This window comes from Asparagus officinalis, chromosome 5 (assembly GCF_001876935.1).
Source record: "Asparagus officinalis chromosome 5, Aspof.V1, whole genome shotgun sequence".
In the NCBI taxonomy this organism is placed as follows: Eukaryota; Viridiplantae; Streptophyta; class Magnoliopsida; order Asparagales; family Asparagaceae; genus Asparagus; species Asparagus officinalis.
In genome coordinates this window covers 121,980,477-121,994,483 of record NC_033798.1, presented here as the reverse complement: position 1 = coordinate 121,994,483, position 14,007 = coordinate 121,980,477, and the positions used below count along the sequence as shown (strand labels likewise).

The 14,007-nt window shown below is 38.2% G+C and overlaps 2 protein-coding genes across 7 annotated transcripts in view; one reads left to right on the top strand and one right to left on the bottom strand.

The window, feature by feature from the left end:
* LOC109841030 (dol-P-Man:Man(5)GlcNAc(2)-PP-Dol alpha-1,3-mannosyltransferase) overlaps positions 1–9,921 on the bottom strand; it is a 14,662-nt gene extending 4,741 nt beyond the window's left edge. The window contains exons 1-3 of the mRNA XM_020409884.1: positions 9,673–9,921; positions 9,554–9,588; positions 9,335–9,472 (exon numbers count right to left, since the gene is read on the bottom strand). Coding sequence (XP_020265473.1) covers positions 9,335–9,472; positions 9,554–9,588; positions 9,673–9,799 — 300 coding nt within the window. The 5' untranslated portion in view covers positions 9,800–9,921. The remainder of the gene's footprint in view (positions 1–9,334; positions 9,473–9,553; positions 9,589–9,672) is intronic.
* LOC109841029 overlaps positions 10,816–14,007 on the top strand; it is a 4,579-nt gene continuing 1,387 nt past the window's right edge. Inside the window, exons 1-4 of one of the 6 annotated variants that reach the window (XR_002247119.1) lie at positions 10,816–11,123; positions 12,031–12,716; positions 12,802–12,889; positions 12,973–13,073. Coding sequence is in view for 4 of the 6 variants with exons in the window: in XM_020409883.1 (XP_020265472.1) it covers positions 12,805–12,889; positions 12,973–13,073 (186 nt within the window). In the remaining 2 variants the exon portion in view is untranslated. Of the gene's footprint in view, positions 12,717–12,747; positions 12,890–12,972; positions 13,074–14,007 lie in introns of all 6 variants that reach the window. The other 5 variants (XR_002247118.1, XM_020409881.1, XM_020409883.1 and 2 more) reach the window with 5 other exon arrangements.

The window sequence follows — 14,007 nt, the reverse complement described above, 5'->3', positions numbered from 1 at the left end:
CTAATGTTGACAAAAGGAAAAGGCAGGCACCGAAAGAAGAAATCAGAGTCAAAAAGAAGGTGAGCAGGCCCCACCACCGGCCACACCACTGATAAATTATTAGTGCATAGTGTTTTCCCAAACACTATAAATAGATCCACAAATCTTTAGAAAAAAATCATCCCAGAAACAACTCCTCTTATAGAAGAGTAAAAGAGAGAAAAAAGGCATAGAGAAAAGACCTTAGTGAGAGAAAACTGTGAGCAATTTTCAGAGTGAAATTTGGGATACAAGTTGTGCGTAAAAAAACTCTTGTAAATTTTCTTCTCTTAGTGAAAGATCTGCAGCAGCCCGTGGACGTAGGTAATTTTGTACTGAACCACGTTAAATTTGCGTGTCCTTTTATTACGCCTTTATTTCGCTTTCTCATAAATATAGTTATAGGAGAATTTGTGTAATTTCCCAACAACTGTTATCAGAGCTCTGATTGTGATTTCTGTCAATTTTCTACAATGTCACTATTCACATGAATAGTAAATTTGGTGAATAGTGAAACTTTGCCGATGATATCGATTTTTCGGCAGAAGTGTCTTAATACACGATGGTTTGCAGAAACAGTCAGAAACGATCTAGAGGGTGCCAGATTCGACTGGGAGCGATGGCTGTAGACGAAATGAATGTGAAAATTGAGAAGTTCGATGGTGCGGACTTCAGCTTTTGGAAGATGCAGGTCGAAGATTACCAGAAGAAGCTGTATCAACCTCTCTCAGGAAATAAGTCAGATGACATGGAGGATGAAGAGTGGGCTCTTCTCGACAGACAAGCCCTTGGAGTTATTCGATTGACGTTATCCCGTAACGTTGCTTTCAACATAGCAAAAGAAAAGATCACGATGGGTCTTATGACGGCTCTCTGCAGCATGTATGAGAAGCCTTCCGTCTCAAACAAAGTTCACTTGATGATGCGGTTGTTCAATTTACGGATGACAGAAGGCGTATCGGTAGCTCAACATCTTAATGAACTCAATACAGTCACATCCCAGTTAAGTTCAGTTGGAATTGAGTTTGATGAAGAAGTACGAGCATTGATACTTTTGTCTTCTCTACTAGAAAGTTAGAATGCTACTGTCACAACTACGAGTAGTTCGTCGGGAAGCAATAAGTTAAAATTTGATGATGTTTGTGATCTGGTTCTTAGTGAAGAAATTCGACGGAGAGAATCGGGTGAAGCATCAACCTCTTCAGCTTTACACACGGAGTCTAGGGGGGAACTTCAGAAAGAAGTTCAAATCGTGACAGATCAAAATCTAGGAGCAAATCTAGATCGGGAAAGAAAGATTTTAACGGCTATAATTGTGGCAAGAAAGGTCTTTCAAGAGGGAGTATCGGACACCGAAGAAAAATACCAGCACACAAGAGTCTGCCAACGTGACCGAGGAAGAAAGTGATGCTATGATTATAAGCGTCAACAGTCCGATTGATCATGGATTCTTGATTCAGGGGCATCCTTCTATGCCACCCCATGTCGAGAAATCATGAAGAACTACGTCAGCGGTGATTTCAGAAATGTACATTTAGCAGATGAAACATTGAAGATCGTTGATAAGGGAGACATCCGATTAAAATTGCCAAATCAAATCACATGAAAGCTGCAAGGAGTGAGATATATTCCTGACCTTAAAAGGAATTTGATCTCTGTGGGACAGCTTAATGGAGAGGGTTACTGTACAACATTCTCAGGTCATGAACATCTAACTTAAAGAATATTATTGTAGTAACAGATGCAGATGAAAACAGTGTTTTCAATACGCGAGGCACAATACGGAGCACAAAGTAAGTTTACGCGCACATGCGTAAGGCGCAATGCGAGGCGCGCGCCCGAGCGAAGCGAGGCGCGCTCCAGACCACAAAAATTCATATATTTATTATTATATATGCAATCATGCATTATGCAACAAAATTCATATATTTATTATTTATAAATAATATAGTATATAGATTTAGTGAATTAAAGTATTAAACTTGTACGTTAATTTTCATTCAAGCTTATAAATTATTCAAACTTTCATACTAGTATATTGCATCACTAACAACTATATTGCTAAATTTTATTTTCCTCTTTACAGGTTACAAATGACGAATCAAGCTTCAAGTTTCAACTTTCAAGTCAACTAGTACACCTAGCTCAAATAACAAGAATCAATACTCGCAGTCTCACACAGGAAATCAAATAGTAGCACATTTTCAACAATTATGATTGATACGTATTAATAATAAGAAGCAAGCAATTAGTTCATAATATCATGACTCTACATATTGATATTAAGCCAAAGAAAAAAACAGTTAACAGTCAAGAGCGATAATAATAAAATAAATATATTAAGAACTAACAGTTAGGAAGAGTAAGTTAACATTAAATCTCTCTTTGTAAGTTAGTTAACAATCAAATCAAATTAAGTTTAGAAGAGTGAACTTAATTAAGAACTGAAACAGTGAAGCTTTAAAGAGTTAAGATACTATTATTACTATAAGTCTATAACTAATTCATCAAGTTTCTTTCTCTCTAAACAATTAACAGTCAATAAGATACAACCCAAATACACTATCATTGAGTTAACTTATAGAACTCTGAGTAGATAAAACAATCAAGTTTCAGTGAGCATATTCCAGTACAAAAAAAAAGAAATGAAATCTAAAAAACCTAACAATTAACAGTAGCTACAGTAACAAAATAATACTTAATTTTCCTGTTCAAATACCTATAGTACAACAAAAAAAAAAAGAACTGCTCGCTGAGGAGAAGAAGCGATGAAAACGACATCCAAAAAAAGAAGGAGAAGCGATGAAAACAAAACTGGAAAAGAAAGCGATGAAAAAAAAAAAGAAAAAAAAAACTAGAAAACAACAATGAAAAAAAAGGAGAAGAAGCGATGAAAAGAAAACTGGAAAACAACATCAAAAAAAAAAGAAAGGAGAAGAAGCCATGAAAAGAAAACTACAAAACAACATAAAAAAAAGAAAGGAGAAGAATTTGTTCGCTGCTAGCTGCTGTCGATCGCCGCTCGCCGTCGTCGATTGAGCTCACCGTCGCCCGTTGCCATCGCCTGTCGTCGTCGCTTGCTGCTGCCACCGAATGGAGACCGCAAGAATGGGTATCGGGAGAAAGAGGGAGAATGAGCGACAGAATCCTAGCCCAACTTCTTATTTCCTTTTCGGGTTTAAGTTGGAATCGGGTTGGTACCCAATAACCCAGCTTCCTCCTTTGCTTTCAGGTCCTGATACTGAAGCGCACGCCTTGCGCTTGCGTCAAGCGTTGCGGGGCGCTCCCCAGGCGTGCGCCCGACGCAAGCGTGCACCCTGCACCGGCTGCGGGGCGTTGATCCACTACGTCGAAGCGCTTCGCTCTCGAGGCGCGCGCCTCACTGTGCCCTTAAAAACACTGGATGAAAAATCAAACTTATAGCACCAAAGGCTTGGTCATATGAGCGAGAAAAGGATGAAGACACTTCTGTCGAAAGGAAAGCTGCTGGATTTGAAGAATGTAGATGTCGGCCTATGCAAGATTTGCATCTTTGGTAAACAGAAAAAAGTCAGTTTTACAAAGATTAGCAAGACACCCAAGATTTAGTTCATACCGACGTATGGGGACCATCTTCAGTTCCATCTCTTGCAGGCTCATTGTACTATGTCATATTCATTGATGATTCTACAAGAAAGGTGTGGGTCTATTTTCTGAAGAAGAAATCAGAAGTCTATGATACCTTCAGAAAATAAAAGACCATGGTGAAAAATAAAACTGATTTGAAGATAAAACGATTAAGGTCAGACAATGGAGGAGAGTACAAAGACAGTAGATTCAAAAAATTTTGGGCAAACTGCGGGATTAAGATGTAGAAAACAGTTCCCATGACACCGCAGCAGAATGACATAGCGGAGCACAAGAACAAAACTTTGAATGAACGTGCCAGAAGTATGAGGATACATGTCGGCTTACCCAAGTTCTTATAGGCTGAAGTTATCAATATCGCAGCCTACCTAATCAACCGCGGGCCCTCAGTTCCCTTGGATGGTGGAATACCGGAAGAAGCTTGGAGCATAAACGAGGTAAATCTTTCGTATTTAAGAGTTTTTGGTTGTATCTCTTATGTACACAGATTCTGCTAAAAAAAACTTGATGTCAAATCTAACAAATGTATTTTTGTTGGTTATGGTGATGATGAGTTTGGTTACCGGTTTTGGGATTATGAAAATCAAAAAATCATTAGAAACAGAGATGTCATATTCAATGAGAATGTGATGTACAAAGACAGATCAACTGCAGAATCAAGTAGCTCTGGTATAAAAACTGAAACAAAGAAATTTGCTAAATTTAAGGAGATTTCTGAAAATAATGTTCAGACCAGTCCTGAAGTAGTTAAAGAAGAACCAAGCACGCCAGAAATGAGACGCTTCTCTAGAATTCCTAAGCCAATCCAGCGTTATTCGCCTTCTTTGCACTACTTGTTGCTGACTGACAGTGATGAACCGGAGTGTTATGATGAAGCAATGCAGGTGGAGGATTCAGTCAAGTGGGAGTCTACTATACAAGATAAGATAGACTCGCTTATGTCAAATCAAACGTGAAACTTAACTGAATTACCACCAGATAAGAAAGCTCTTCATAACAAGTGAATTTACAGAATTAAAGAAGAGCATGATGGGAACAAGCGTTACAAGGCAAGATTGGTTGTCAAAGATTTTCAGCAAAAAGAAGGTATTGACTACAATATAATTTTCTCTCCAGTCGTGAAACTGACTACAATAAAACTGGTATTGAAAATTATAGTTGCTGAGAATTTACATCCTGAGCAGTTAGATATAAAAATAGCTTTCCTTCATGGTGATTTGGAGGAGAAGATCTACATGAAGCAATCAGAAGGCTTCATAAAGGCAGGCAAGAAAAATCTAGTATGTCGTTTGAAGAAGAGCTTGTATGGATTAAAACAAGCTCCCAGATAATGGTACAAGAAGTTTGATAGCTTTATGGGCAGTAACGATTTTACTAGATGTCAAAACTGTTGTTGCCAAGCAGATCATTGTTGCTATCTCAAGAGGTTTGACAATAGTTTCATTATTTTATTATTATACGTTCATGACATGCTCGTTGCAGGTTCTGATCTACAAAATATTATAAATTTAACGCAAAAATTGTCAAAACAGTTCACAATGAAAGATCTTGACGCTGTAAAGCAGATTCTTAGAATGAGAATCAAGAGAGACACGAAGTCTGAGACTTTGATGTTATCACAGGCTGAGTACATCAACAAAGTACTCTCCATGTTTAATATGCAAGACTTCCCAGTATACCTTACCAGTGAGTACACCTTTAGGTGTTCATTTCAGACTTTCCAAAGAACAGTCACCTAAGACAGAGGAAGAGCATGCACACAAGGCGAAGGTCCCGTACGCCTAAGCAATTGGATGTCTGATGTATGTCATGATTTGTACAAGATCAGATATTGCTCAAGCAGTGGGAACTGTTAGTAGGTACATGAATAATCCGGGTAAGGTACACTGGGAAGCAGTCAAATAGATCCTCAGATATCTACGAGGCACCACAGGTAAAGCATTTTATTTTAAAGGTGGAGATACAATACTAACAGGTTATGTAGATGCTGATTTAGCAAGAAATATTAATATCAGAAAGAGCATTACAGGGTATGTCTATACTCTAGGAGGCACTACAGTGAGTTGGGTTTCTTAACTGCAGAAGATAGTTGCTCTCTTCACAACTGAAGCAGAATATATCGTTGATACAGAAGCCAGCAAGGAAATGGTTTGGCTTCAAAGTTTCTTGGATGAATTAGGCAAGAAATAAGAAGACAATGTCTTATATTACGATAGTCAAAGTGCTATTTATCTAGCGAAAAATCCGTCTTTTCATTCCAGAAAGAAGCACATACATATGCGGTATCATTTTATCCGGTCACTTCTAAAAGATGAAATCTTAAAACTTGAAAAGATCAGTGAAGCTCAAAATCCGACAGACATGCTGACAAAGACGGTGACTACTGACAAACTGAACCTGTGTTCAGCTTCAGTTGGCCTGCAATAGTATCAAGATCGAGGAAGAGTTGTTGCATAGATCGAAATGTGAAGACAGATTAAAATCAGTCTTCAAGTGGGAGAATGTCAAGATTGGGTGCATCGAAAGCAAATGGGGCAGCTAATATTGACAAAAGGAAAAGGGCAGGCACCGAAAGAAAAAATCATAATCAAAAAGGTGTGCGGGCCTCACCATGGGCCCCACCGGCCTCATCACTAATAAATTATTAGTGCATAGTATTTTTCCAAACACTATAAATAGGCCCACAAATCTTCAGAAAAAATCATCTCAGAAACAACTCTTATAGAAGAGTAAAAGAAAGAAAAGAAAGGCATAGAGAAAAGACTTTAGTGAGAGAAAATTATGAGCACTTTTTAGAGTGAAATTTAGGATACAAGTTATGTAAAAAACTCTTATAAATTTTCTTCTCTTAGTGAAAGATCTGCAACAGCCCGTGGATATAGGTAATTTTGTGCCGAACCACGTTAAATTTACTTGTCTTTTTATTGCGCACTTATTTTGCTTTCCCATAAATCTAGTTATAGAGAAATTTGTGTAATTTTCCAACATAACCTGCCATTTTCACTTTTTTAGGTTGCAAGAGTTGATTCATCCTTCGATGTACTAAAATCGGTTTTAACTCACCGCCTCCTTTCAGGCTCTTAGCATAAAAACAACTGATGCGGAGAGAAACTCTCTTGACTAAATGTAGCATCTTAACAGGCATTATTAATTTTTGAGTAAAGAACAGAGGGATCAACTCCATCTCCATGATTTCAATAATTCATGTCCATGATTGCTGAAAGGATCAAGCCTGCTTACTTCCCTGAATGGAATTTAAGAATCTCAATGGGCATTAATTGCTACTTCTGCTATTTCATATAGAGCATCTCTCGAGAATAGCATTTAGCATAAGTCATATTCTTTTAGCAGAGCTTATGGATTTATTTAACAGTTTAAGCTTGTCTTTAGAGAGTGAGTTCATTCTTCTCTGATACAGATTGAGGGTCCCCTTCCAGCTGGTAAGTGCGTCTCAACTTGGGTCTAGACCTGAGTGACTTCCCAATCTTTCCTCTTATCTCCAATTATTCCATTACCCTCAAATTACGATCTTAACAAAATATACCATTTTTTTTTCTCTTTCAAACTTAATTTCCAAAAATCATCCTGCATCAGTGACCAGCATAATTAACCCTCTATGGACACAAAGACTGATTTCCATTTGGAAAAATGTCTCATAATATGTGCATAGAATGCACATGTCCGCTCTGCAGTCATCAAAGTAACTCAACCTTTAGCAGTCATCAAAGTAACTCAATCTTTAGCGGTCAACCTTTAGCGGATTTCGCATGCAATCGCCCACTATTTACCGTTATGGCACACTATTGGCCACTTTTGCAAACAAAAAACGCATATTCCGTAATATTTCACCGCTATTGGGCGATAGCGTAGCGGGAAAGGACCGCAAACGCTATTAGCGTCGCTATTGTGAGGCTATTTACCGCTATTTATAACAGTGGGTATCATTTTATTCGGTCACTTCTAAAAGATAAAATTTTAAAACTTAAAAAGATCAATGGAGCTCAAAATTCGACTGACATGTTGACAAAGATGGTGACTACTGACAAACTGAAGTTGTGTTCAGCTTTAGTTGACCTGTAATAGTATCAAGACCAGGGAAGAGCTGCTACATAGATCGAGAAGTGAAGACAGGTTAAAATTAGTCTTCAAGTGGGAGATTGTCAAGATTGGCTGCACCGAAAGCAAAGGGGGGGGGGGAATTAGTCTTCAAGTGGGAGATTGTCAAGATTGGCTGCACCGAAAGCAAAGGGGGGGGGGCAACTAATGTTGACAAAAGGAAAATGGCAGGCACCGAAAGAAGAAATCAGAGTAAAAAAGAAGGTGAGCAGGCCCCACCACGGGCCCCATCATGGGCCCCACCACTAATAAATTATTAGTGCATAGTGTTTTCCCAAACACTATAAATAGACCCACAAATCTTCAGAAAAAAATCATCCCAGAAATAACTCCTCTTATAGAAGAGCAAAAGAGAGAAAAGAAAGGCATAGAGAAAAAGCCTTAGTGAGAAAAAATTATGAGCAATTTTCAAAGTAAAATTTGGGATACAAGTTGTGTGTAAATCAACTATTATAAATTTTCTCCTCTTAGTGAAAGATCTGCAGCAACCCGTGGACGTAAGCAATTTTGTGCCGAACCACGTTAAATTTATGTGTCCTTTTATTGCGCACTTATTTTGCTTTCCCATAAATCTAGTTATAGGGGAATTTGTGTAATTTCCCAACATAATCTGCCATTTTCACTTTTTTAGGTTGCAAGAGTTGATTCATCCTTTGATGTACTAAAACCGGTTTTAACTCACCGCCTACTTTCAGGCTCTGAGCATAAAAACAAAGAGAAACTCTCTTGACTAAATGTAGCATCTTAACAGGCATTATTAATTTTTGAGTAAAGAACAGAGGGATCAACTCCATCTCCATGATTTCAATAATTCATGTCCATGATTGCTCAAAGGATCAAGCCTGCTTACTTCCCTGAATGGAATTTAAGAATCTCAATGGGCATTAACTGCTACTTCTGCTATTTCATATAGAGCATCTCTCGAGAATAGCATTTAGCATAAGTCATATTCTTTTAGCAGAGCTTATGGATTTATTTAACAGTTTAAGCTTGTCTTTAGAGAGTGAGTTCATTCTTCTCTGATACAGATTGAGGGTCCCCTTCTAGCTGGTAAGTGCGTCTCAACTTGGGTCTAGACCTGAGTGACTTCCTAATCTTTCCTCTTATCTCCAATTATTCCATTACCCTCAAATTATGATCTTAACAAAATATACCATTTTCTTTCTCTTTCAAACTTAATTTCCAAAAATCATCCTGCATCAGTGACCAGCATAATTGACCCTCTATGGACACAAAGACTGATTTCCATTTGGAAAAATTTCTCATGATATGTGCATAGAATGCACATGTCCGCTCTGCAGTCATCAAAGTAACTCAACCTTTAGCGGTCATCCTTCGTAATGGGAAAGTCATATCTCTCTTAGAAGAAACATGGAGAAAACAAAGACCACACTGAACTAACAGCAGTACATTAGCATACGAGGCATGAATGTGTTTACTACAAATGTAAATCTATCATGTATTCAGATATTTCCGGTGTAATAAACATCAGTAACATGGAAAGTTATCAACAAAATCCAAATGGACAGAGCCAAGGCAAAATCATTTCGCGGGATTTCAAAAAAAAATTCACCTGAGCAGGAAAGACCTGACCACCAGTAACGAACTTGATTGCAGAGTACACATACAAAAACCCAGCTGGATATACCAATGGCCCAGTATCCCCTTTCAGCTCACTGTAATCCCTCTCTCCTCCAAGAAACCCGTCAACCTAACAAAAACCCAAATCAATTGTAAACAAAATACGAAACCCACCACCAAAATCAAATCTTTACAATCACAAATAGGTCACCTGCGAGATGTAAGCATCCCAATCGATCTTGGTATCTAACATCAGTTCAAAACAATTAGAAAATTAATCAAATGAACTAATGCAACGCGCCAAATCAAGTTTTTGATACTGAATCTTACATGGGACGAATGCGACGATGAGCGAGACTAGGATTGCGTCGAGAATGATTAGGGCTGAGGCGAAGGCCACTGCTTTTGAGATCTTGTATCCACTGAGAGCTCTCCTTTTCTTCTCGATTGATCTCATTCTCGCCACTATTTTGCTTGTAAGGTTTTTAGGGTTTTTCTTTCACCAGAATTTTTTTTGGAAAAGTCTGGCTTTTTCCTCGTAATCTTACTCGCTCTGTGGACGTCGAGGTGGAAGACGGAAAGATTTGGATCCGTTAGCAGTTTTACCCGACCCGAAGTTAGAGAGAAATGCTAATTAGTACGTAAATGCCCCTAATTTGCACTTATATACCTTTATTTTATTTATTATGTTGCAGCACTTATATATTTTAAAGTTTTTAAAATCTGTACTTTAATACCTTATATTTTATGCAAACCTGAGAATTTTTTCCTAATTTTTTTTCCCATGAGACACTCACAAGGTAATTTTATAATTTTTTCAGCTCTTATTAAAATTTATTAAATTTACTATTAAACCCACTACATTTCTATTCTAAAATATAATTGTGGTAGGTTAGAGCAATGGTGCATTTAACAGTAAATTCAACAAGCAAGAAGGACTAAAATGTCCTGAACCTAGCTTATTAGTGTCAAAATGAGAAAATTCAAGAGAAAATTACCACTTCTCCGTAGGAGAAGGCATTAAAAGTGCAAGTTTGAGAAGCTCTAATCGTAGAGGACAAATTTTCAAAACCAACCTATTTACAAATTTAATCGCAGAAAACAACCTATTTCAGATTTAATTGCAAAAACCGACCTGGTTTCAGCCCTGGAGCTGAAACCAGGTCGGTTTTTTAAAAATTTTTATCCGAAACTTCACGGGAGTTGAACTCCCGTGAAGTTTCGTAGTTTAAATTTTTTTTTTTTTTTGTACTGGGAAACTTCACGGGAGTTCAACTCCCGTGAAGTTTCGAAAGTTTTTTCACAAAAACCGACCTGGTTTCAGCGCCAAGGCTGAAACCAGGTCGGTTTTTGCAATTAAATCTGAAGTGGGTTGTTTTCTGCGATTAAATTTGTAAATAGGTTGGTTTTGAAAATTTGTCCTATATAAGTTCGGCCAAAAGCAAGTAATGGTATTTCAGTGCAAACCAGGGGGGAAGTATGGGGGCTAAAAAGGCATATAATGGATTTTTGGGACTGATGAACGGAAATGTGGGTCTTTGACGGACTGAACCCGTTCATCCTGATCCAAACCCGTTAACCCATTTCTATCGCGACTGTAACCCAACCCCAGCCCATCTCCATCGTTCTCTTTGTCGATCGCCGATCCCCGGGCTCTCTCTCAAACCTTCCATCTTTAACCCTTGCGCCGCCCCGATCGCCGCCTGACTTCGTTGTTGATGCCTTCAGTTCCATCTCCTCCGGCGATTCCACGTCATTATTCTATCCGGCGACGTCAAGAGGTAATTTTTATTCTTCATTTTCGCCCTAATTTCTGCCCGTATTTTTTGTTTTTATGATATAAGATATTTTCTCCTGATTACCATCTTCTCTTCTTTGCCACACACTGGTATATAATTTTTCTAAAATTTTACGCATTTTTACGATTTTACTCATTTCATAGATGCTACAAGTTTCAAAATTCCTTGGTTATTGTGATTAATTTAATAGTTGCATAGTGGATAACGACGGTTCAGAAATCATTAGTACCGCATTGTAGCTAATTTGTTGCTATACAAAAATGCCACTATTCGAGCACATATATTACTTATAGAAATTTGAGTTAGGATCTCAAAAACATGATCCCATCCTGTGCGAGTTTTGGTGGAAGATGCCGCGCCAATCCACAATGAAATTTTCCTGCAGTGGATACATCTCGAATTCTGAATACCCATCTCAGTCGTTCTCTTAGATCTTGATACTTGTTCTTATTCCAGTGCGCTCCTACGGCATCATTGATTTCTAGGGAAAGTGGAAACTGTGATGCTGTAGTTTGACCACAGAGGCTTGATTATATGCCATTTAGTTACAAGTTTACTTTGTACCTGGACTACAAGTTTCGTAGTTAACACTTTGTAAGCAATCCCAGTTTGAGGGAAAACGCTTTGATTTCAATTATCTAGACTACCATGTGACCCTTTTCAGTGTACCTGTGTTATTATACAAACTAGCCTTTGTCATTGAGTTGTTCCCGGACTGCTTCTTTACCCGCGTTACCTCCTCATCTACAGTGTTTGAAATGTGATTACTGCAAGGCGGAGAAGGGATTTACTTTGTTCTTTGGGTTCAATATGTGGAATCTGTTCTTGATTTGCTAAGTCGTATATAATTTCTGTCCCTATGCATTTGTTTGTCTACATGCTCTCTCAGCTTTACTCTTTATATTCCCTGGCTGGCCCAAGAGTTTTATGTTAATTTTTGTGGGACGGACTTGAGTATGTTGCTGGCCATGGGAAGCAAAGGTCGTGTACTGCCACCATCTCATCTACGGCATCCTCTTCCAGGCCCTGCAATGTTGTATCCAGACCCATTTGGACCAGGCATCGTCCTGCCCCTGGTTCCTTTCCTCTTGATATGTTGCCTCATGCAGCAATTATGGAGCAGAAACTTGCTGCCCAAGACATGGAGATGCAAAGAATTTTGAAAGAGAATCAACGGCTTGCAGCTATCCTTTCAGTCTTGAGACGAGAACTAGCTGGAAACCAGCGGGAACTGCAGAGGATGGATGCCCACATGGGTGCAATGAAAGATGAACAGGATAAGCATATGAGGGGTCTACTTGATAAGATTGCTAAGATGGAAGCTGACTTGAAGGCTTCTGAGACAGTAAAGGTGGAGTTGCAACAGGCCCATGCGGAAGCGCATAGCTTAATGGTAGTTAGACAAGATCTTATGGCTAATGCACAGAAACTTAACCAGGATATACAGAAGAGCCATGCTGGTGTCCAAGAAGTCCCTGCTCTGATGTCTGAACTAAACAATATAAATCAAGAATACCATCATTGCAGGTAGCAAATCAGAAGCTCTATGTGCTCCAATTTCTTGAAGAGAACAAGGTAGTTGTATGATGTTCTTCTTTTAATGCAGAGCTATCTATGATTATGAGAAAAAATTGCACAGTGATTATTATGAGCACTTCAGGTTATGGAGAAGAACTATAACTTGATGATGAGAGAAATCGGGAAGCTACGAGCCGAGTTAACTAATGCAGATAACCTTGATAGAAGTGGTACACAATTATTTTCTGCGCCTCTTAGGCAATTCAATTTTCTTTCTTTTATTGACCTTGTTACTAATTGATATTTATTGCAGGTGGATCGTACAGTAATACTGGCGGATACGAGGAGAACGATAAAGCTGGGAAACACTCTGTTGGACAAAATGCTTATGAAGGTGCTTATGGAGTTCCACAGGTGAGTTACAGCACCACCTAGTGCTAGATCAGTTTGTCACCTAGATGCACGTATGACAATTTTCACTATCTTCAGGGTTTTTTTTTTCCACCATTTTCACCCCAGTTGCATGGCTGGTGTAGTTTAGACAATAACGTTGAGTTCCATAATTAAATTTAATATCTCAAAATATTTCTTTATTATTATAGCACTTCAATTCAAAGTATCAATCAGCTACCTTGAGCATCTATGGATAATGCTATCCCTAATCAGTGATTAATTTGTTACAACTACCTTGTGTTACAATGTGTCTGGTTTTTACAATCTCAATGATCTAGTGATAGCTATTTTACCCATGGGGATGAGAAGCTGAAATTGGGTTTCTTCTTGATCCATGTCTAGGATCATTAACTGTTGGTTTCTTGTTTTTTTTTCCAGTTGGATGACCATTATGTCGTATCCAGCAATGTAAATAAGAGCTGATCTAGACTACTTTGAATAAATTTTTTCGTTCAGCTTCACTGTAATATCCAAGTGTGAGGATTTGAAGGCAAACCACGGCCATGATTCTAGTTCTTGCTGCAATGGATGGAAATTTTTATTTTCCCTCAGAGGGAATAGAATGCTAATTGGAATAATTAGATTGGAGACTAAGATATCACATTTATGATCTGACTTCTATTGGGGCGTAAACTGTTCGGTATATCTTCAAAATGTATTTTAAGGGTTCTGTTTCTTTTTTCTTTTTCTTTTTTTTGTGATAGAGGGGTAAACCATAGGGTAGGAGCTGATCAGGTTCAAGATATGATCTGATAAAAGGGAAGTAAGGGAGATTAGAAACAAAAAGGAAATACATGAACTTATATAATATTAATGCTTTTCCTAAAGAGGTTCAGTAAAAGTCAGTTGAATGCAGAAGGAAAAGATGAGGTAGATGGATAAGAGTTGGAGGAAT